General features: G+C 38.5%; 2 protein-coding genes across 2 annotated transcripts; both read right to left on the bottom strand.

The window, feature by feature from the left end:
* Positions 1-623: 623 nt before the first annotated feature.
* LOC118389502 (homeobox protein Hox-C10-like) lies at positions 624-5649 on the bottom strand. Its single transcript, XM_035779406.2, has 2 exons — positions 3981-5649; positions 624-1256 (listed from the first exon to the last, which is right to left on the bottom strand). The coding sequence occupies exons 1-2, from the start codon at positions 4717-4719 to the stop codon at positions 982-984; spliced, it is 1014 nt and encodes a 337-aa protein (XP_035635299.1). The 5' UTR covers positions 4720-5649; the 3' UTR covers positions 624-981.
* A 6601-nt stretch (positions 5650-12250) lies between these two features.
* On the bottom strand, positions 12251-15297 carry LOC118389501 (homeobox protein Hox-C11a-like). The gene is made up of 2 exons (XM_035779405.2): positions 14591-15297; positions 12251-13307 (listed from the first exon to the last, which is right to left on the bottom strand). Exons 1-2 carry the CDS (start codon positions 15291-15293, stop codon positions 13075-13077), a joined length of 936 nt encoding a protein of 311 aa, XP_035635298.1. The 5' UTR covers positions 15294-15297; the 3' UTR covers positions 12251-13074.
* Between the last annotated feature and the right edge of the window lie 6741 nt (positions 15298-22038).

Below are 22038 nucleotides of genomic sequence, written 5' to 3'. Positions count from 1 at the left end.
ATTGGTCACCTGGCTAATATTTAAATCACCGCTATATGTTCGGTCTTTCCACTCCTTTCTCGCCCCTCTCTTTCTCAAAGCAAGCCACCAAGGACACGAAGGGGAAGGATAACCAAACCCATTTATTTGATATCTTTACAAATGTCCAGCAACATAATTCTTGGGATAATGCTTTAGAAGTTAATGCACTTTGATGCTGTAATGCACAAGTTCACAGGAATGACCAAATAATCAAACACAAAACAATAATAAGAACAGAAATGATGAAAAGGAAGAGACCAAGTAATGACACGTTTTCATTAAAAGTGCATGGAAACCATTTCAGTCACAGGACTGTCACTTTATTAAGACACATTTCACAAACAATTAAAGACTTCCTTTCGTGATTTTTGTAACATTTACTGTTGAAAAGCGATATCCCAAGTATAAATACAGTAAAGTACACCCCAGGTTAAAAAAACAACAACTTTTGAGCAAAAAGAAGAAAAGAAGAAGAAAGAAAAAAAGAAGTAGGGCATTGAAGGAGTTGGTCTGATGGAAATTCGTGATGTCATCGTCATCCCCCTGCTTGAGGAACAATAGAGGAGCAATAGAGAAGAAAAGAGGAAAGCCCCCCACACACCGACACACACACCACCAATTTTACTATGTATTTCATGACATACCTGAACCACCTATTGAGATGTGCCTTTTGTTAACTACATCAGGTGTTAAATGAGGTGAAAAGGAGTCTGGAGTGCCACTTTAATATCCAGCCTTTTAAACAATGTGCATCTTTAGAGCATCATAGCATTTCACTGTCAAATCACGAAACTTACATTTTTCATAAAACCATGCATGGGCTCGAAAAAAACGTGAAGGTGTTTGAAAGGCTTTACAATTCCTATCCTGCTCTAGATGTTTTCTCCTGTATGTGTGCATGCCTAGCCTGTATGTGCATCTTACGCGTAAAAGTATTTCTCTCCAAATAAGATGTAAGGTTTAAGTATAGTCATAAGCAGAGGTTAGCTCTCTCACTCGACTCTCCCTGTTGAATTTCTTGAGCTTCATACGTCGGTTTTGGAACCATATTTTGACCTGTCTGTCAGATAAGTCAATACTCTTGCTGATCTCCAAGCGGCGCTCTCGCGTCAGATACATGTTGAACAAGAACTCCTTCTCCAGTTCCAGTATTTGATGTTTGGTGTAAGGACAACGCTTTTTCCGTCTACTTTTCGCTGTGAGCCAGTTTCCAAAGACATTCTCCAATCTGTCCCCTGTAAAAAGGAATTAGTTAAATTAACGTAATTCTCAGTGTATAGCCTAACCATAGGCTTATTTGTGATAGAAAACAATAATGCACCGACTTAATCAGTTTACAAAGGCCACGTCTTAACAACAAAACTATAAAACTGTCTATTCGACCATTATATTTGCAACTTCCATTTGTAGCTGAAAGGAGTAGGCCCACTAATCTGAGATACAAGGAAAACGTTCTAATTTCTACTCCAATTGTTATACAACTTGTCGTTGACTTCGATGTCTTTATGAACGGACGATATAATTTGGCTACTCTATCTTTTAGTGAGATAATACATGACCGCTTCTTAGAGGTAGACCTACAAATAATGTTGCATTATTTGCGAATCTTCAGTAGTCTACGCTCACTCAAGTTTAATTGAAGTAATTAAGTACAAAGACAGGGCCTATAGAACAACTTTCGTCTAGATCTAATCAGGCAAATAAAGGAAATCAATGGATAATTCATCTGGGCAATTTGGGTCCTTTTGGCGATAAGAATTACATTATGTTCTTCAATCCCTTCATAAATAGCCTAAAAGAGAGAAATACAATGTAGCCTATATTAGTGAATGCCACAATACAGCTCTTGGTAAGTGGGATGGATATGACCGACTTGTCTAGTCTACCGACAAAAAGGAGTCCGGAGGGGTTTCAAATCTAAATGTTATTGACTTCCGTCTTGATTACATGGCTCAACCGGCACGAAAAATACAACTATTCACACAATACAACTATTCACACAATAACCTACACATTCAGACTATTCCAGACCAGTGTTTTTATGTAGCCTAGTCATCGCTTCATTTTTCAGTGAATCACTGATCAATTATTATTTAAACATTTGGGATTAAAGTGTCATATTGTAATAGAAAGTTATTCATATTGTAACGAATCTGACGTTATTTTTCAGATTTAATGTAGAGAGAAATTAGGGACTGAAGCAACTTATTCCATTTCGACCTAAATCACAAGTTGTTTTCAACAACACGTACATAGAGACAAAGTACCATTGTGTAAGCATTGGCGTGAATTTCGGATGCACGCGGTGTGGCAACATATCCTCAATAACAGGCCTAAGTAGAATAAATAATAATAATAGCACGCCTAATAATACTAATCGATTCACCATTACCCTAAAGTTCACATAAAGTACAAAATTAAATGTAATGAACTTGAGGAAGCAACATAATACATACAATACAACGTAGTACATAATACTTGTTGTTATAAAACGTACAACAATAGATAACAGCAGCGATCATGTAGCAGCCATTTCGTTGCCCTTCACCTTCCAAGAAACTTTCCTACGCAAATGCCTTGTGATGTGTTTTTTTGTCAGTTTGTCTCTAGGGCTATGTCTTCCCGGGACGGTTTCTGGTGCACTTTCAGTGGTGAATATCCATTGAACACAATGTTTTTTGTCCAGGAATAATCTGTTTCTGGGAAAGCGGCCCCTCCGGTTATAAATCCAATTAGATATAAACCAGGCTACGTTAGACGCGCATAAAGTGAATCGTGTTTTGTTTTGAAGTCTTCATTGCTGTAATTAGTGCGTGCGTATTCATTTGGATGGGAACAATTTACGCACTAACGCAAAATATCCAAGAGAGATGTAGCGACCAATAAGAATGAATGAGCGTCATCTCAACTGCAAAATATATTTGCGACTGTGCAGTTTAATTTATCAAAACAAAAAACGCAAACTATCAAGTAACATTGCAGAGGTTTACCAATGCAAACTTGCAATTAGTTCAATGCCAAACAGATAATGTCGGTCGTAGCAGATTGGTAATGGACTGGCAGCTGAGTGTATGAAATAAAGTTGCTTAAATAAACAATGTCAAGAGTACACGCAGCCTCGCCTTTGGTGTTCACCCTTGAAGTCTATTAAAATAAACAGCGAAATGTAGTCTAACGGCAGGCATGCGCGTTAACTGTTATTGTGTTGCTGTATTTACAAATAAAATGTTTAGGAAAGAGATTAGGAACTAGGAGATCCTAATTATAAAGATAGTGTTGGGAGGAAAGTGTAGCCTATGTGCTTACACTCTTAGAAAAAAAAGGTTCTAGATAGAACCGAAAGGGGTTTTAATGCTTGCTTCATATATGGAAATAGGTTCGATATAGAACCCGATATAGAACCCAAGGGTTCCATATGGAAACAATTTTGGAAGAAGAACCCATGGGATTCTGATCAAAGAACCCTACAAAAGGGTCCATGAATAACCTTTTTGGTTATATTCTGAACCTTTTTTTCCCAAGAGTGTAAAAAAAAAACATTGCCTACCAATCGAATCAAGTTTGCAAGTGCTGAAAATTGTAGCCTACTACAAACTGTACCAATGATGAAAAATAGCATATAAGCCTATGCCAAGACTTAGCGTTGCATAATCGTTTGAAGGATTAGTTGACTTTATTTCTATCTCAAATCAAAAGTTTAAACATCGAAATAACATTAAAAAAAACACAAAAAACAGTTCCTTTTCTCATATGATAGTGGCTTGTCCAACTGTGTGCTTCCTCTGAGTGTGATGATAAGCTTGCTTATGTCTTATAAACTGTGTGTGTCTGTGTGTGATCGCACTGATAACATGCTTGTTGATGTTTTATAACCCATGTGTGTGTGTGCTCGCTCTCTCAATATGCTTGTTTACGTGTTATAAACCCTGTGTGCGTGCTTGTGTGTTTGTGTCTGTTACCTTTAACCTCACTGTCTGAGTTGTCTGTGCTACCGTCCGTTTTAAGGACGTTCTCTTTCTCAGGCAGTTGTTTCGTGGGACTGTGATTCTCCTCGAGTTTACTGTCTGCCACTGCCCGATGCGCCTCCTGATTGGTTTCGCAGGTGTCGTTAAATAGTTCCGGATTATCTGTCTCAATTCCGGACACAGAGAAGATACTTTCTGATCCGAAGCCATGCGCCTTCTCTTTCCTTAGGTACCGTTGATTAGCTGTCGAGGATTCCGGACAAGAATGTTCGTGCGTTTGACTGGGATGGCGTCTCTCAGCCATCCGGGTGTTGGAACAAGTTCCAATAACTGTATCCGTGCGTCCGTTTGGATCTCCGCTATATAGGCAGAACATTGAGTCCTCCTTCACACTGTCCGATGGGAAAGAACATGGAAACAGGGATCGGATAACAGGCTGTGCTACCTGGGATGAATTTTTATATTCAGGCCCAAAAGCATTTAGTTGCGAAAGGTAATGATGTTGATGGTAGACGCTGAGAGCCGTGTTTGTCGGAGATTGTGCTCCCGCTTTGGAGAGAGGCGAAGAAGCGATTCCATAATTTCTCGCTGTCGAACAGTCATACTCGGTCGCAACTCTTTGAGCATACATTCCGGAACTGCCGAAATAGCCCTCATCTCTGGACACAGAGGATCCTCCTACCAACTGTTCCACATGGAAGATAGAAGCTGGGATTCTATTTGGACATTCCATTTTATTGTTATCTTTCTTATTTTGATACCACTCTTCAGTGCCCCCCTAAAGGATTATAGAGGGGTAGGAAGCTGACATATTTGAGTTGGGGGCATGGAGCATAAAAAAATATCAGCAACACAATTATGATTGTACGAGGCATGCCACGTGAATTTCAGACCAATGGGGGTTTGAAAGTGGCCTTGACGCACCAGATTACCATGACGACACTGGGGTCAAGTTGTCGAATTCTCAGCTCGAGGACGGAGTAAGGGCGCCATCTAGTAGGACAGATAGGGTACAGACACAAGTTCTAGAACACAAAGTCACTATAATTAAAATAGTGTTCTTTTAATTATGTGTTCTAGAAAACAAATGTGAGCGACCGAGCTAGCAAAAAAATAAGATAATAAACCGAAAGTAGCAACTATATGTTGGTTATGTAAATTGGATAACATGTAGGCGAGATTCCATCATGATGCGTGTGGTCTGCTTTTTGTGTACAACTTCTCCACAAAATTATATATATATATTTTATTTAGAGGAAACAAAAGCAAAAACAAACATTTCGGCAATGATTCTTGAAAATTCATCTGCCAAATAGTTGAATGATTTGATGTTTTCTAAAGGTGATAACGAAAATTGTTTGCTTGTTTAAATATCATTTAGCCTATAGTTCCTTCAAATTGGGACGAACGCAGTAGCTTTAGTTATAGCTTTTAGTTATAGGCTGTAGCAGATTTTCATAGAGTTAAAAAAAAGAGTGGCATAGGCCTAAGTAAAAAAAAGGAGTGAATTGAGGACAGAGAGAGATTATAATAACCCAAAATGAATTAGTTCACTTCTATGCTTTTTAAATGTGTTTTAGAGGCACAATTTCGTGAATTTGCATTACAATGCACTACTATTAGTTTTTTTTATCGAAACGCCTATTTTTGTGCAAACCTTTCAATAATATAAATGCATTTAAACAGTCGTTGGTATGACAAGCAATTAAAACGTAAGCAATAGTCTGCCCTTTCTGTTTGCCTGTCTATCATTAAAACGATTTTCGCTATTGATTTGTCTATGGTTTGAATTGTCTTTGGCCATTTTATTGTGCTGATCATTGATTAATATAGCTAATTGAACAACATTTATTAGACTACACAATAGTGTTGCAAATAGGTGCATAATGATTTTATTGAATTACTTTTCAATTAAACCCATTGTATCATGGTTAATCTATTTCCAATTATTGTAAACCTTACTGCCATATGTTGTTTTTGGGCTTCTCGGCCTAGATATTGGCTATAACTCCGACCTTGCTTGTCCTAATATTTCTATATTTCTTAATTCCATCCTTTACTTTTTAGATTATTGTGTATTGTTGTATATTATTGCACTGTCGGAGCTAAGAACACAAGCATGTCGCTACACCCGCAATAACCTGCTACATTTTATTCGATGTTTTATTTTTTAATTGTGTGAGAGGCAATTTCCTAGTGAATCCTCTGTTTGCCCCACAGTATGAGCAATTACAGAAAATACTTGGGAACTATTCCAAAGCTATTAATATAGGCTAGTGCCAATAAAGTGCTGAGTTGTCTTAGTTGATTCTTTATCATTGCAAAGTGGATTCAATCATCATCACGTATTAGTGTTAATTGTGTTGTGTTACTTAGTTCGTGTACGGTAAGAGCGTGTCGCTAGAAACCCTAATGGTCGTGGGTTCAATTCCTGCAGGGATCACTTACACAAACAAAATGTAGAGTATGCACCCACTTTATTTCGTTTTCTAAATCACTTTGGATACATTCTGCAATTGACATGCATTATATACGGGGAACTATTTGTATTTTATTTAACGTTTATTGAACTATTCTCCAGTGCACCCGATTTCTTTATATGTTATTTCATTCATTTATATTCCTGTAGACCAAATGCAACAGAACATACATTCCTACTCACAGGCATCCTCTTTTACCAGATAAAGGATGTATATATGTTTTGATATAATTACTCAGTTAACGTTTCGCTGTCATAATCTGTCAGAGAGCCTTGCAATTAAAAGTAAACGCAATCGACCAAATGAACAAGCTATACCATCTAGACATACGAGTAAATACAAAACAGGTTTGTTGTGCTGCGTCTGTTTTTGTTAGTTGGTTCTGATCTTATCGGTTATGTGACGGTGGAACTGTAGTCTAGTTTTGCCTTCAATGGCGCCGACAAGAGGTCACTGACAATGACCCGGCCTGTCCACAGCAAGAGATCAGCTTTACCTGCTCTCTCTGTCACCGTTAATACTTTTATTTTTTAAAGGCATATCTTTTTGCAAGGACATATTTCGTTCAACACGTTATGGTGTAGGCTAACGATTTAAACCATTGATCTCGTTTTTACGTTTTCAGGGGAGAGAGAAAGTGAATATAGGTTGTTGGGCGAATCCTATAACTGTAGGGCTAGACTATTTGTGTGCGCATCCTGAACTTCAGCGAAAAACTCGCATTTATATCAATAGCTTACAATATTTGTGCGAAACATCGAGCAATTGTCCGTATCTGAAATAAGAATTCAGTCTTTTAGGGAGGTTGGGTTGATTTCCAGTCAAAGCAAAAAGGCTATCCGTTTTAATATTGATGATATCGCCACGTTATGTTTCTATGAAACAAACAAAACAACTATAGCGCCCAGAGCTTTTATTTTCAAACTTAAAAAATGATTGTTAAGAGATCGCGCTTTATTCGGTGTGGTGGTAGGCTATGTAAGTTCAATATATGCCATAGCCTAACTGTCTTGCACGCAGATGTTGCTTCTTAATAAGAACACAACAAAAAAGACACATGTAGCCCATTTTTGGATCATAGGCCTACATAATATCAATACCATTTTAAATAGGGTGACTGATCGTGAGGAGCAATAGGAATTGTAATATGTGACTGTCTGCGTGTCCAATTATCCGTAGCACCTGGTCGACCTGTCTTAGTCATTGACTTGGCATGCAAAAATGACAATTCTGGAACTCTAAGCACCACCAATAAATATGGTGGATACTCTCCATGCAAACTGTGTTGTTGCTAATTAATTCGATTATTAACTTCCACCCTTCTTTGAATATCAACAATATATGTTCAGTAGGCCTATAACAGGATGTGTTTTGATAGAACTGATCCAAGACACTGTGATTGGTTATCGTGCCGAAACGTTGGTGTTTTATACCCATTAGATTATTTGGAGGATAGAATGTGCCACTATCTTTATTTTTTTTCACAAAACGTATTGGATCATAAAGTTTCATAATCTGCATATCATAGGCCGATAATATAATATGAAGCCATGTTTTTTTTTTAAATATAAGATACGTAGAGTTGATGGTGCAGTCTCTACTTTTTATTGTATTTATCACAGTTTTCTTTAAAGGGTTTTCGGGTAATAAATAAAAATATTTCTATATATATATTTCTATATAATATTTGATTGGAATTGCAATGGAATTCCACACATCTCTGACAAACTATGGCTAAAAGAAGGTGAGTCAGATGAACCCATGGAATCAACATTTGTTTATTGATTTTATTTTAGGTCCGCCCCACTGTCCTAAACCCCACAACCTTAAACATATATAGTTGTATTAGACAGACACGCGTGTTCAAATCCTGTGCCATTCCTGAACAACTTATGAATGCCAATCCACCGAGGTGAAAGACCATCAAATATGTACACTCAAATATGCACACAGCCATGCACACAGATAGCCAACTTGACGGTGTGCGCTAAACCGACCCGGGGTAATGCATAAGAGGGGTTTACGAGTTGGAATAAACACGAGCACGTCAAAATATCCGACTGAATTGAAATATAGAATGAAAATATTAATCTTAACGGTTCAAAACAATCTTTCAAGTGGTTCAATACCCATTGCCGACATTAAACTGACTATTATTAATTGTATCCATGTTCTTAATATACACATTCACATTCGTACTTTTAGCTTAATATGATTACTATATGGGCTAATTATATATGTGTTTTGCTTATTGGTATTTCATGCCTCACGTGGCTTTTCTTACCGGGAATGTGAATTACTTTTTTCGAACATGTGAGAAGAGGTAAAAATATTCAATAAAACCTAAAGCCTTGATGGGGTAACATTATTACTCACACAGCAAATCCTCCTGTCGCCACAAGACACACAATAAAATGGAGTCCCCCTCCATGCCAAGCCATCAAAATGACCGAAAAATAATATTCAATTTGAAGTAACGTTGAGCTATTTTGCGCTGGAAGCCCGCTCTACCAACACACTAATGTTACATTTACGCTTGGTGCATGTTCTCTGTATTAAACCCTATTATACATCGTCCAGGTGTGATATACAAGAGAAGTAAGCATTATATTCAAATGTGAATATCGTAAAAAAGCTTGTCATCACCTTGTGGGGTTAAGCAATGTAATTTTTTCTGATATAATGTGCAAGCACACACATATGCACACGTACACATTATTCCATTCAAGCCTTCACGCACACCATAGACTACATATGGACCTTTACACACAAAGACAATTTTTCAAAACCTGACCTTGATTTCTAAAAGAGTGTCATTATTCCATCCTCTCGTCCTCTCGCATGCCTTCATACCATATACGTAGCTAGTTTATACTAGCTAGCTTATATGCTAAATATTTCAGAAAAGTACATTAACCGTAGCAAAACAAAGAAAGTCTTCAAGAGAGCAAGCTCATATCACTATTGCTCCTGTTCAAACCTCTACACATAGGTTCTAAGCAATGTAGGCTATATTCGAAGAATTCATCTTTCTCCTCCCTGTGGTTCTCTTCTCCTTAGAGGACGGCTATAGAGCCATTTGGGCCTTGTTCCACAATTGTCTATCAAGTGCGGAAGCGTAGCCTCGTGAACATAACAACATTGACATAACACCAAATCAAAGCGCAGGACAGGATTTTGTGGAGCCCTGGATTAACATTTATTTGATTGTACCACAGCCAAGACTCCTCCCAGATCAATATTGAGAGGGGTGTCTTGATTACGTTAATATTGTAAGCCGAGACCTGCCACCTTTGAGTGACGTTGGAAACCACCAGACAGAACAGTTTATCGCATCACACTCCAAATCCCACTGGTTCATAGAGATAGATAGATGACTCATCTTGTATCTGTGCCATTATGGCGTCAGTGACAGCATGGGCAACGCCGTTGAGACCATCTCCATTTTAAAGTAATATACATTTTATTCTTATGCATTGGCTGATTTCTCCCAATTCACAGGAAACCCCACCAACTGGACAACTTTTAAATGGTGGAAGCCCTCAATGGCAATGCCCATATTAAAAGGAGTTATATCCATGATGAGTGCTCTATCCATCTCAATGCACTGGTCTCATAGGCACATGCACACAAGAGAAAATGGGGAACAGGCGGGAGTCAAAGAAGAGCAAGCAATCTGATGCCGTGAGAGGGGCCCGGATTTGTGAAACTCGGCAGTCCAGGTCCAAGATCCTTCGGCAGGGTGTGAAAGCAGCAGTGTGAGAGTCTTGATCTCCAACATTGATCCAAAACGCACATCCCTCGGCCAGATTTCGTTTATCTTTCGGTAGACTGTGAAATTAGTTTGGGGCGGAGGGTTCGATGTTAGTTGAGCTAAGACAAATCGATACATTTTCGGTCATTATCTATTTTGTTTTTGCTAGTAAAAATATACAATTAAAAAGCGTATTATAAATATGTAGGCCGGTATATAACTATTATTTAATCCTGCATGTATGAGACTTTTGAGAAGGCACATGAAAATAAGTAAATGCCAAACGTTAAGGTTATTCTGGGCATGAGACAGTTTTGCTAATTTCCAATTGCTTTTCCATTTCAATTACAGAAAATTAATGATATAGTTTTATGACCCGGTTACACATATGCTCTTCGCCGTAGTGCATCCAATACACACGAACTGTTTTGCTTATTTTGGGTGCACACACGCCTAAAATGAAACAGATATTAAACAATAGAATGAAAAAAATTGAATTGAAATTGAATTATACAACAATCACAGATGTTAAAAAACACGTTATATGCATCAGTTTTCAAGAGGTCAGTGCTGGGTTCTCTAAACATCCCCTTCTAAACCCCATCCCCCTTTCCCCCCGACCTTCTCTCCTTCGCAAACCTCATTGGCTGGCTGTTGGTACCCGCATTTCCGGGAGCAAAGCCACTCTCTGATTCAACTTTATTGCGTCGGGTTAAAGGTAATGGCCTTGACTTCCCGGAAGTTCAAAGACAATATCTCTTTCTTTCTTGCAAGACATCAAAATACACCTAAACGTCCCAAGGACTCCATATCTGTAAATTGGTGGGCATCGGTATGAATTACATTCAATATATGCACAGCTACAGAGTAAAACACATGCCACAGCCGCAGGACATCGATGAGGAGGGCCTATACACCACCACATGGTCAATAAACTTGAGGGTTTTTTTCTCGACAGAAAGCCTCTCAAGAGATATCCTTGGGTTCGTTTTGTTATCACGAGAAGAAATTGATAAGGATGACGTGAATATTTTGCACGAGTGATGATATCAACATGAGATTTTTGTATGTTTTAGAGTAAAAGGCCTTCTATTCGAATTCCCCATTTACGACGGAAGGTATCTCACTCCACTGGGCAGACGGTGCAATTAAGAGAAAACTAACTATTTAGTGCCCCTGGTCTTTATGACAGTGTCTAGACTGGACTGGTCTAGTTTTCAAAATGACCATTGGATATTTATTTTAGTGCACATATCAACCTCTCTCTCTCACTCTCTTATTGACACATTCACTCACCAACATCAGTAACACGGGCAAAGATGCACGCACACGCAAATGTGTTTTCATTTAGCCTACATAGGTCATACATGGATGAAAACCAATTCAACATTATAGCACCCCTAATTACTTGCAGACTTTTTCGTGAAAACAAGAGGACAATGAAGACAAATATAGCGCCCTCATACTCCTGACAAATTGCGCACGAAGTCCGACTAATTTTTAACTATTTTACAAGCATTCCCAATATTCTAATCTGACATCTTACCCTTAGCCTATTGATTTGTGGGTAGACATGGAGTCTTGATTTGTATCAATTAGCCTAGATACCTAGTTCTGCGATAGAGCCTATACATAATTCCCATTACTCTTCACAAGAGAAATTTCAACGACTTGTCGGGGACATGCATAGGGTTTCACAACTTTTTATAGGCCGTTGTGACCAGTTTAAATAGCCTAGTATACTGTGCTAGTAAGGGCCTACTTAAGAAGTCACGTGGCAGGTAACATTACATTGCTCTTCTATACGCGTTGAGGACTATAGCCCCACTGATAACTAAAGCACAAGCATTCTGTATGAATACACAAATAGACTATAACGCATGTTCTTGGTGGATGATCTTTGAAATACAGACCCAGGGGAAATAATAACATAAACACTCTCAAAGAATGGCTTGATTTAAGAATCACTATTCGTTTATTTTTGTTACATTATTTCACTCGATGCATATTTGCGACGTCATCTCTTCATACTGCATAAACTAAAAATCCGCAAGCAAAAACGGCAAGCAATTAACAAAAAGCTCACTATAGAATCAAAGAGCTTGTAAGCCATAGAGCTTTTAAGTTACTTTTTTGAAATCTTTCAAAGATAGTAATTAGTTTAAGGGATAAAATTTGATAAACAAATGAAATTCATATATACAGTCAGTCATATTGTATAGTCTCTTAAAGGACATTATTCATTTGGGACCAATGATTCGTGTCCAAGTTCTTGGTTGCGGCAAAAATGTGTCTTTATCTGCAAGGTACCTATGAAGAATCTGTGCGGCTGTCCTCAAGTCGGTTCAGTTTGTAGCGAAATCATTTCACAAAGAAAGGATAATGTTGATATGCAGAGGTACAAGAGAGCAATGTCACTGGAAAGACAGCATTTCACAAGTGAATCGAAATAGGCTATATAATCAAACAAAATAAAAAATACTGAGAACTGTCGTACTTGCGATTATAATGTTTCACATATTTGGCTTAATGTGGCAAACGTGTGAATAAAAAATCTTTAATTGGCAAAAATGTTGTACACAAAAATGAAAATGTTACCTTAATTTCTCTGCTATTGTCAGAGATACAGTTCTCTGAGGTCTTGCTTTTTGCTGGTTCTTCTTATTGGTTCAACAAAACAAGGAAACAAAAAAAATATGAATAATTGCTTATCTTTCTTTTCAGTCCCAGCGTTTCCATGACCTAACACTTGTTTTTAACTGAAGTCGACTCTGGCTTGGTCCTCCAAAGGCAATTCAGTTTTAGAGGTGATAATATTAATGATTATTTCTCACCAAAGCTATCAGTTTAGAGTTCACAATAAGGGGTTGCCAGAAAAATACTGCAGGCGATCTCGGCTTAATTTCTTTTCTTTCATTCGGCGGTTCTGGAACCAGATTTTGACTTGACGGTCAGTGAGGTTTAGCATTCTGGAGAGCTGCAGCCGTTTCTCCTTGTTGATATAAACATTAAAGAAGAACTCTCTTTCCAGTTCTCGAATCTGGAACTTCGTGTAAGGACACCTCTTCTTCCTGGTGCGTGGTGTACCTTAGAGCAATATAAAACAAATACGCAGAAGAATGTAAGGTCAAATGTATCCAACATGTACACTTTAAGCATTTAGAGCATAAGCATTTAGAGACTCGTTGAATCTTGTGGAGATTCAAAACGTAGGTTTGTTAAGTTTTATAAAACGTAAGTTTGCTAAACATGTACCCTTAAGTTTGCGCATACATTTTATTTCTCTGTATCCTTAAATACATCCCCCAGTGCCATCCCCTTGTGACATGGAGAACTTATGATACAAAAGTATAATCAGCCTTCTCCTCTATAAAACCTAGTTTTCTAACGCTATTCACAAGACATTGCACTTTTACACCCTCACTACCACATTATTTCCCTCTCTCAATACACTGCCAAAATGGCAATATATGCCTATCAAGGAACATATTTACTTTCATATTGCGATCATCTATGGCAAATTAACACTGGATAGCTAGATATGATAACCAATGGGTGGGATATTATTAAAGGCTAGAGACAAATTCTTCCACATGACACTATGCGGGCGCCCTGGCCTGCGAAGTGGGAACCACCGTTTCATAGTCTATGAATACATTTGAGATAATTACATCTATTTTGACCAATTTACCGATGCTCATTGGTTTATCACATGGACTATAACGAAGCAGGACGAGTTTGTTGGTGATTTACAGAATATCTCAACGCTTGAAATATTTAAATCACTGCATAGTCTCCAAACGGAAATACTAGGATAGCCTTTTTGAGAAGAGCATGGATCCCAAAGAAACCCAAACGTTATTATTATCACAACCGATATTTTCTGAACAATTTTACATAAACATTTACATAAAATCTCGATAAAACAGTTAACATCTGCTGTTATAGCGTAAAGCAACACGTCGACAGAAGCAACACAATATATTTTTTTAAACTTTTATAGGAGGCTGCTGAGAAGGGAAACATCACAGGACGCCCAAAAGCAGTGTTCTGCCCAATTGCTTTTTACCCTCGACAGCCTGGCGAAACATGCCTTAAAAAGCCCAGCGCAAGTTCATGATCAAAGTTAGCATTTGTCACAATAGCGCGCTCTTAAAATTTCACAGACTCTGGGATAGCTGCTGCCTGTGTGTAACGTATCGTTTTTTGAAAGCGCTTTCCCATCGTAAAAATTATTCTTGCTGGAAGAAAGAGCTTTGTAGGTTATAATAAAATCCTTTGAATGCTTATAAAACTCCACATAAAATCTGACCGACAAAACACAGGGCTAGTCCCTTAACCTTTTTCCCATTTACAGCTTCGGTACCTACTCGAGTGGCTGGTTTTGCTGGCGCTGTCGTCTTTCGTGACCGATGAAGAGGCACAAGAACCCGAATTAGTGTTTTCCTCTTCATCTTCTGGGTCTTTCTCCGGGTCGGCGGCGCTGTGGAGGGCGGCAGGCGGCTGAGACGCTGAATCCAGTTTACTGGAGTCGCCCTTCTGAGAACAGTTCTCTTGCGAGCTGTTATCCGCCCCGCTGTGTGTGCTTTCGAAAAAGCGGTCAAAGCCCTGCGGAAGAACGTTGTTTTTCCCCACACCCGAGTAAAAGCCCGTGGAAGGGTGGTTGGAGCTTGGGTGGTGGTGGTGGTGATGGTGATGGCTGTAGACACTTTCGTTTTTCATCAGCATTTCTGTCATGGTGGACGATGGCGGAAGGCAGTCCCTGTGTACCAGTTCCTCCCCTGAGTAGCAGGACGCATAGTTTCCTCTATGGTGCCACTTACTTGAAGGCTCCAAACTGTAAGAAACGTCTCGAACCGGTTGCACTTGGGAGAGGTTGGTGGAGTAAGGGTAGGTGATTTGCCGAGAAGGGGCCTGTGGCAGGAAGGAAGAGACGGCAGAAAATTCGGGGACATAATAGGTGCAGCTGGGGAGGTAAAGGTTGGACCCACAGCTTGCTCTGTCGCCGAACTCAGAAGTCCTGTCTTTTCGCGTCTGTGAGCAGAAGTTTCCCAGATTAACCGAGTTAAACATCGTTCTTCCCGTTCTCGTGCACTATAGATAGATTTTTTGGATTGAACTGCAGAAGGAGAACATTTGGGAAGGCGAGATGACGCGCTATCCATCTAAGTCACCCCAAGACACGTGATCGAAAGTAGATATTGTCATATATCAATTTGAAACACTTACATGCGTAGGAGTGGTTCACTTTGGTAAGATATAGGAGGTTCAAACGATTGGTTTTCCAACACCGCATGAGCATTATAAAAATCTATATCAGGTATCTTAGCTACGTAGCCTATAACCATGCAATTAAAATATGAATGAATACCTTATAGCACATGCGCAATGCAATATAGCATATAACCCTGACAGGTATGCTAAGGTTTTTTTAATGATAATAATAATTAATAATAATTCAAATTATTGTTATTGTTATTATTATTATTATTATTATTAGTAGTAGTAGTAGTAGTATTGGGCCATGCAAATGTAGGCTACTATAGCCTATATCTTGATAGTTACTAGGCTACTACTACTACTACTACTAGTAGCCTATAAAAGTTATTTTGCAAACCTTCACTAAATTTTGACCATAATGAGATTGCAGTGTTTGAGATTTTCAACCATTTCCCCAATGTATTTTCCTAGCAATGAAAAGCCTTTTAATCCATTATCCTAAAAACCCTTGACGTGCATATTGAACATATTCTATAAACTCTTGAATTATTACAAATACGTTATAATAAGAAGTACAATTTATTCCAGTCTTCTTTAGTGAATGAAAATGCATGAAGGCCCAATTTAAATATAACCTGAGATTTCAGGACATCGAAGATAGTTAAAATATTCATTATCATACAGTCCGATAGTTTAGTTCCTCGTGAAAGTATTATAAGTTATGAATTGCAAGTAAACGTGTTGTAATAACTGGTATAAAGATCTCGTTAAGGAACCCTATTTTAACGCAGTTCATTGCTCTATCCCCAGCACCAAGATCACTTAAAGAAATAAACTAATATACTTTTTTTTTTTTACATATATGGCTGCAAACACAGCCCAGTGTTTGGCGACGTGGAAACTCGGAATACAGAGAGAAAAAACTCAGCTTTCGATTTTATAACATGTGTGCGCGCGTGTGTGTGCCCACATGCTTGCCCCTGCATGATTATGTTTAGACATTAGCCCGGTTTCACATATATTTTCTTCCCTGCATTTTGTCATCAACGAGAATCCGCGATGACCATTCCATAATACCAAGACATAAGACATGCCAGTGCTACCAAAACCACATGGTTTCATTGAATTTTCCGAAAGGAAAAGGGCCAAGTGTACAAAACTGGACTAATAAATAGTTTGAGATTCATGCAGGAACATGTTCACGACCTCGGTCCATTCCATTGGAATTCAAATCATTTCGTGTTTTGAAATTATATTAATTGTAATCGGAGAATTGACCAAGAACTTGGTCCTACTCCCCTAGACTTAACTCAAATAGTTGAGGTCTGCATCACTTTCTAAATGTGGTGGCTGTTTTTTGGGGGGACAGTTTGTTCAAAAGCCCAAATTTCAACAGAATAAAGGTCGAGGCACAAGACGCCTGCAATCAAGTACAAAGAAACCAGACAGTTTTCCAGACACAGCACTTGAATTTGACCACCAAAATCCTGTAAGCAACCACCATAAAAGGCCGAATAGCTGCAGTAAACAGACTTTTCTTCACCTCTTTGGCTACCATGCTTTTGTTAAAAGGAGCGAAGTTTACATACAATTGTGCCATTTTAATTCCTTACATTTAGACCACTAACACAACATGTGGCATATCCGAAACAGACATTTACAAGAAGACTACATCATTGTGTTTACTGTGTTAAATATATCATAGGCTCCATGCATGCCATTCCAAAGCTGTTGAACTTCAAGAAAAGAAAGGTGAGGTGTGCACACTAGAATTTAATTGAGTGTAATGTTAGTCATAGTGTTAGCTTTTAAAGATTTCTGTATATCTCTTGTCAAATTCAGCAAAAGATTAGATTGAATGTCGGCACAGAAACTGCACCCGGAGAGCAGTAGAACTAATAAACAAATAGCCTGCCATAAAAATGGTATCCTCTTCCTGGGACCGTCGGCCGTGTATGACCATTAAATGCTCTCTTCCATGCTGCAGGGATGCCAAGTACACTATTCCGTGTTCATTTGAACATACTGGCTATATACTGTTTCTTTTAGGCACAATACAGATCCTTTCTATAGTCGCTTACATGTAGCCTATAGCATCTGAATGTGAGTGATATTGCTTTCCTTGAAGGCTGACAGAATGTAACGATTGCGTCTGCATGCACTTGAAGAGCTATGGCTAGGTTGGCGCAAGTCTGCTCGCAATAGGGCCCTGCACATAAAACAATCTAGGTATTAGTTCGATCTGAAAATAGATGTTTGTTCTATACAGTTCTGCTGAGTTTGGTATTTCCTAAGACTGCATCCGACGGTTTAATATTGTGCATAGGAAATATAATATTGATGCGAGTAGCCTAATATCCCCAAAAGTGCCAATGGTCTCTTGCGTCTTGAGACTTGAATGAAAGCGGTGTTGTAAATATTTGCCATTCTCTGCTTGAAAACACCACTGTTCGGGAGAAGACTTTACGACATGTGTTTGACTGCGGAATCCTGACAACGCCTCGCCACCCCTTATAACAAGACTACTGACCTATTTTTAATCCAAAGAGATATCATGAAAATAGAGACCAAACGGAGACCAGGATAGGCGAAATATTCTCTCAAGACAGTGGTCAAGTTAGCTCCGTGAATGTCTATACCCACAAAAAATCGAGCAGAAACAATCGCTCAATGTGGCAAGCGTGTGAAATAATATTATTGTCCCCTCATGGCCCAGATCATTTTAATTGGATGTAAGCCAACCTATTAAATCCGGTTGTATGAGCTGTGAACAGTTTCAAGCATCGACAAAAAAAAGGCCATGGTTACACCGAGGTCCTGGCTGCAGCAACGAGCCGCAGCAACTGAGAATGGCAAGCAGGTTTTAACACATATGCCCTTCGGTGAAAATATCAGGAGTTCATTGTGCAGTAAGCACAAAACCTTACGCATTTCATTGTGCAAGTTTTGTTTTGCAAACCACTAAAGTGGAAAAGTGGATTTATCAATAAATAGCCTAATTAAAATACAAGGACTGCAGGTGACTTTTTGGTAAGTCAGTTTTAGGATATAGCATTTTGAAAGGTTGAAGGTTACATTAAGCTACTATTCATTAGAAATAAATAGCGTCTAAATATGCTAACAAATATCACGTGCTAGCCTATTTATTGTGGAAATTAGCCATACTATAAACGATATTATAACTTGCCTATACCATATAGCTTAACACAATAATAAACCATGAATAAAACACTTAACGATAAAGTTCGTAACGTTAAATGTGTTGATTTTGCCGTCTTGTTTTGGGGATAATTTGTGGCGAGGGTAGCCTACCTCATGGATATAACAAACCCAAATGTGCTATGAAAAAAATATTTTGGAGCGTTCACTGAGGTGTGGTCTAGCCCAGGGAGAGTCAGCGTTGACAGAACACGCTCCTCGAACAAGCTATACTTGCTTTATGCTTATGTGTGGGAAATGAAATCCAAAACTGCAACAGCATACATTCCACAAACAATTTTGAGGGCATTTAAAATGCTCATTCCATATAGTAAAGTTTTTTTTTCATTTCTTATTTTAATCATGGCTGCCATCTGTCACTTACAATAGGGCCTAATATAGTCTACAAACCCAGTGATGTGGTTGGATTGCGCGTGTTGAGGACTATTTTCTCCACGTGTGTGGTAGAGTCGTGTGTAGGCATATAGAGTCGAATTTATAATGTCATTTCACTTTGTACACTTTGTGCACTATTACAGGATACAAATTTACCGATGCATTTGCGAGATTTGTCTGTGAGTTGTGGGGTGAATCTGCACGACTCGCGTGGACAGCCTAGGCAAAAAAAATAAGGAAAAAATAAAGAAAACCTTCTGCACAGTAATCGGGTTCCAGGTGCTGACAGGAACAGCTAGTATCCACGAACACTGAAAACGTTATAACTATACTCAACGTTATAACTAAACTCGCCTTTCTTTTCGAGTGTGGGATTTGTACACTTGTTTTTAAAAAATAAAATTGGAAGCTGGTTTATAGTCGTTACCAAATACTAATTTGAATCCCAAACATGCAAATAAAGCAACAAGTTAATATTATCAAGCTGTGGTTCATTTCGTTACCTGTCTGAAATAGGATGCATACAAACTGATGAATACATTTTGAGTAGGCACATCTTATTTCGTTAAAAAAGACACCTCAGAACATTACAAATACTTGGATAAAGTGGGTCCATTGAGTGATGACACTGTTCGAGGAAGCTATGATACAGGCTTATCAAATGTTGACGATTATAAAACCAGTCCATATCTGTAAACTGATAGATTATCAAAATAACATCAATTGGAGCAGGAATAAACCGAATTTGGGCAATATGTTCCATTCCAATATAGCCTATTTTTGGAAATGGTTAGTATTTGGAAAGGGTTCAACATTCATTCAAGTGTCACGATTTCGTTTGCACATCCATGTACGGGAATAAACGCAACATGTCTGTGCGGTAATGAGAATTAATCAACTCGTCAAAAACTCTAATCGTAGCTAGTTCTACATTATTTCATAAACAAATCATCAACGTGATAAGGTCGCATCAAAGTTGAAATCTAATTAGAGGATGAACAATTAATCGACTAGCACAATACACATGTTGCCTTGTTTCAAAACAAAATACAACCAGGCAGGTCACCCATGATACAAGTCAGTATTAATGTCAATCCATTTTGGAGGACGTCGGGAGATGACGTGGAAACCGGCCACTAGAGGCAACAGTGAGCGCTGTTACCTTCAAATAGGCTTTGGTTTTGCCAGGGCTTCGTATATTATTTTTGTTTTAACTTATTCTTGGATTAATACAGAGAAGTAATCACACTTTGGAACAACTTCGAAATGTGATTTTTGAGAAACGTGGATGAAGGTCTAATTCTGACGTAAGACTATGAGAGCTTAGGCCAGGCCATACAATGCCATGCAGTTTAGGCCAGGCCATACAATGACACAACAAACAAATATTGATCAAATTGGATATAAAACTGACATCCAGTGGAAAGCACAGCGCATCGAAACAACAAACTAGATAGCGACCTAATATAAAAGTGCTATACACTTTTATATTATACGGCAATATACTACGACTGAACCAAAAAAACAAAAATTCGTAAATGAGCCAAAAATAATAAACTGGTATAGACTACATGTGCCATGTGCCCTGGAGCTCTCAAACGCGAATATGAGCATACAAGTAAGTGATGGTTACACCAATTCAGGTAATGAGTTGAGATTCAACTGGAAATGGTCAAATATTAAGGCTATGATTCCTCAGTTGTTTGGAACAGGGTATCTGCAACACCAGGATTGTGTAAACTATATTTGATTCCCGCATTGGAAACATACGAATGGATATTCAGTAGGACCGTACATCGCCTTGGACAAATGCATATACATCATACATGCATTTACATATATTTTGAAGGATAGTTTCCATAAAATAATTTAATTTACTGAACTGCCTGAGTGGAACTGGAATTGACCCCAAATCGTGTTTATTATTTGGTCCAATATTTGATGGCAGACGTCATGTAACCTTACGAATTGAGAATTATTCGTCACATATTTGTGTGGTGTTCAGATGATAAGCAATGTGGTCGATATCCCACGATCAGCAATGTCTCCATTTTGCATGGCATACCCTCAAATCAACTGATAATATCAACCAGAGTTTTCAGTGGGTACCAATGCATGACTTCGGATGACCACAAGTAGGCCTATTTACTTGGATAGTGTTTAAAAAATCACCTGCTACTATTCTGAAAATAACAAACGTGTGAATTTCTTCATAAAAAAGTTGCACATTTGCGTTGCTCAGATTATGCCTACTACTAGGCTAGTGCATCTATAATCGTAGGTTATTTTATCCTCTAAACTGGGATCAAATTGCTTATAGCCTCGGTCAAAAATCACGACATGTCCAAAATACCCAATGAACTTTAGCTGATCTGAGACATTTGGCATTTGACTATCTGAGATCAGACAAAAAACGCAGTAAAACTTTTTTCTTAAGTATCTGAAAGGTAAAGTAGATTTATGAGAAAGGAAATAGAATCTGTATTTTCTTACCAAATATCCGTCTTTGTTTCCTACAGGATTCGGTAGCGCATAAGCATTGGGCCCCTAATTAAGCCTCTCTCTTTATGACGTTTAATTTCCTCTCCAACTCTAGACACTGCTGCCTTCAGATCTAGCGGAGACTGCCGCTTTTGAAGTTAGCACCCCGATCACATTGGATATATTACATCTCCTATTCTTATTGAGAAACAATTTATTCTCTCAAAAACGCGCCCTGGAACCTTTCCTCTCCTGTCCCTCTCTATCCACCTAAGTTGTAAGTCTTACTTTACACTCAACGAGAAATGTATTATAAAATACAACCACCATACGATTTATAGGAGCAGTTTTCCCCCTCTTTTTAAACCGGTCATTCTTGCCCTTTTCCCAAAACATTGACGATGGACAATGGAGCCCCATATAAGGAGCTTACTAACTTGACCTTCAATTTGTCGGGGGGTTTCCGCCCACATAGACCGCAGGAAAAACACGAACAATGTGCCACACCGTCCGCAAGCGCAGC

This window comes from Oncorhynchus keta, chromosome 10, assembly GCF_023373465.1.
Source record: "Oncorhynchus keta strain PuntledgeMale-10-30-2019 chromosome 10, Oket_V2, whole genome shotgun sequence".
In the NCBI taxonomy this organism is placed as follows: Eukaryota; Metazoa; Chordata; class Actinopteri; order Salmoniformes; family Salmonidae; genus Oncorhynchus; species Oncorhynchus keta.
This window is presented reverse-complemented; position numbering and strand designations above follow the sequence as displayed.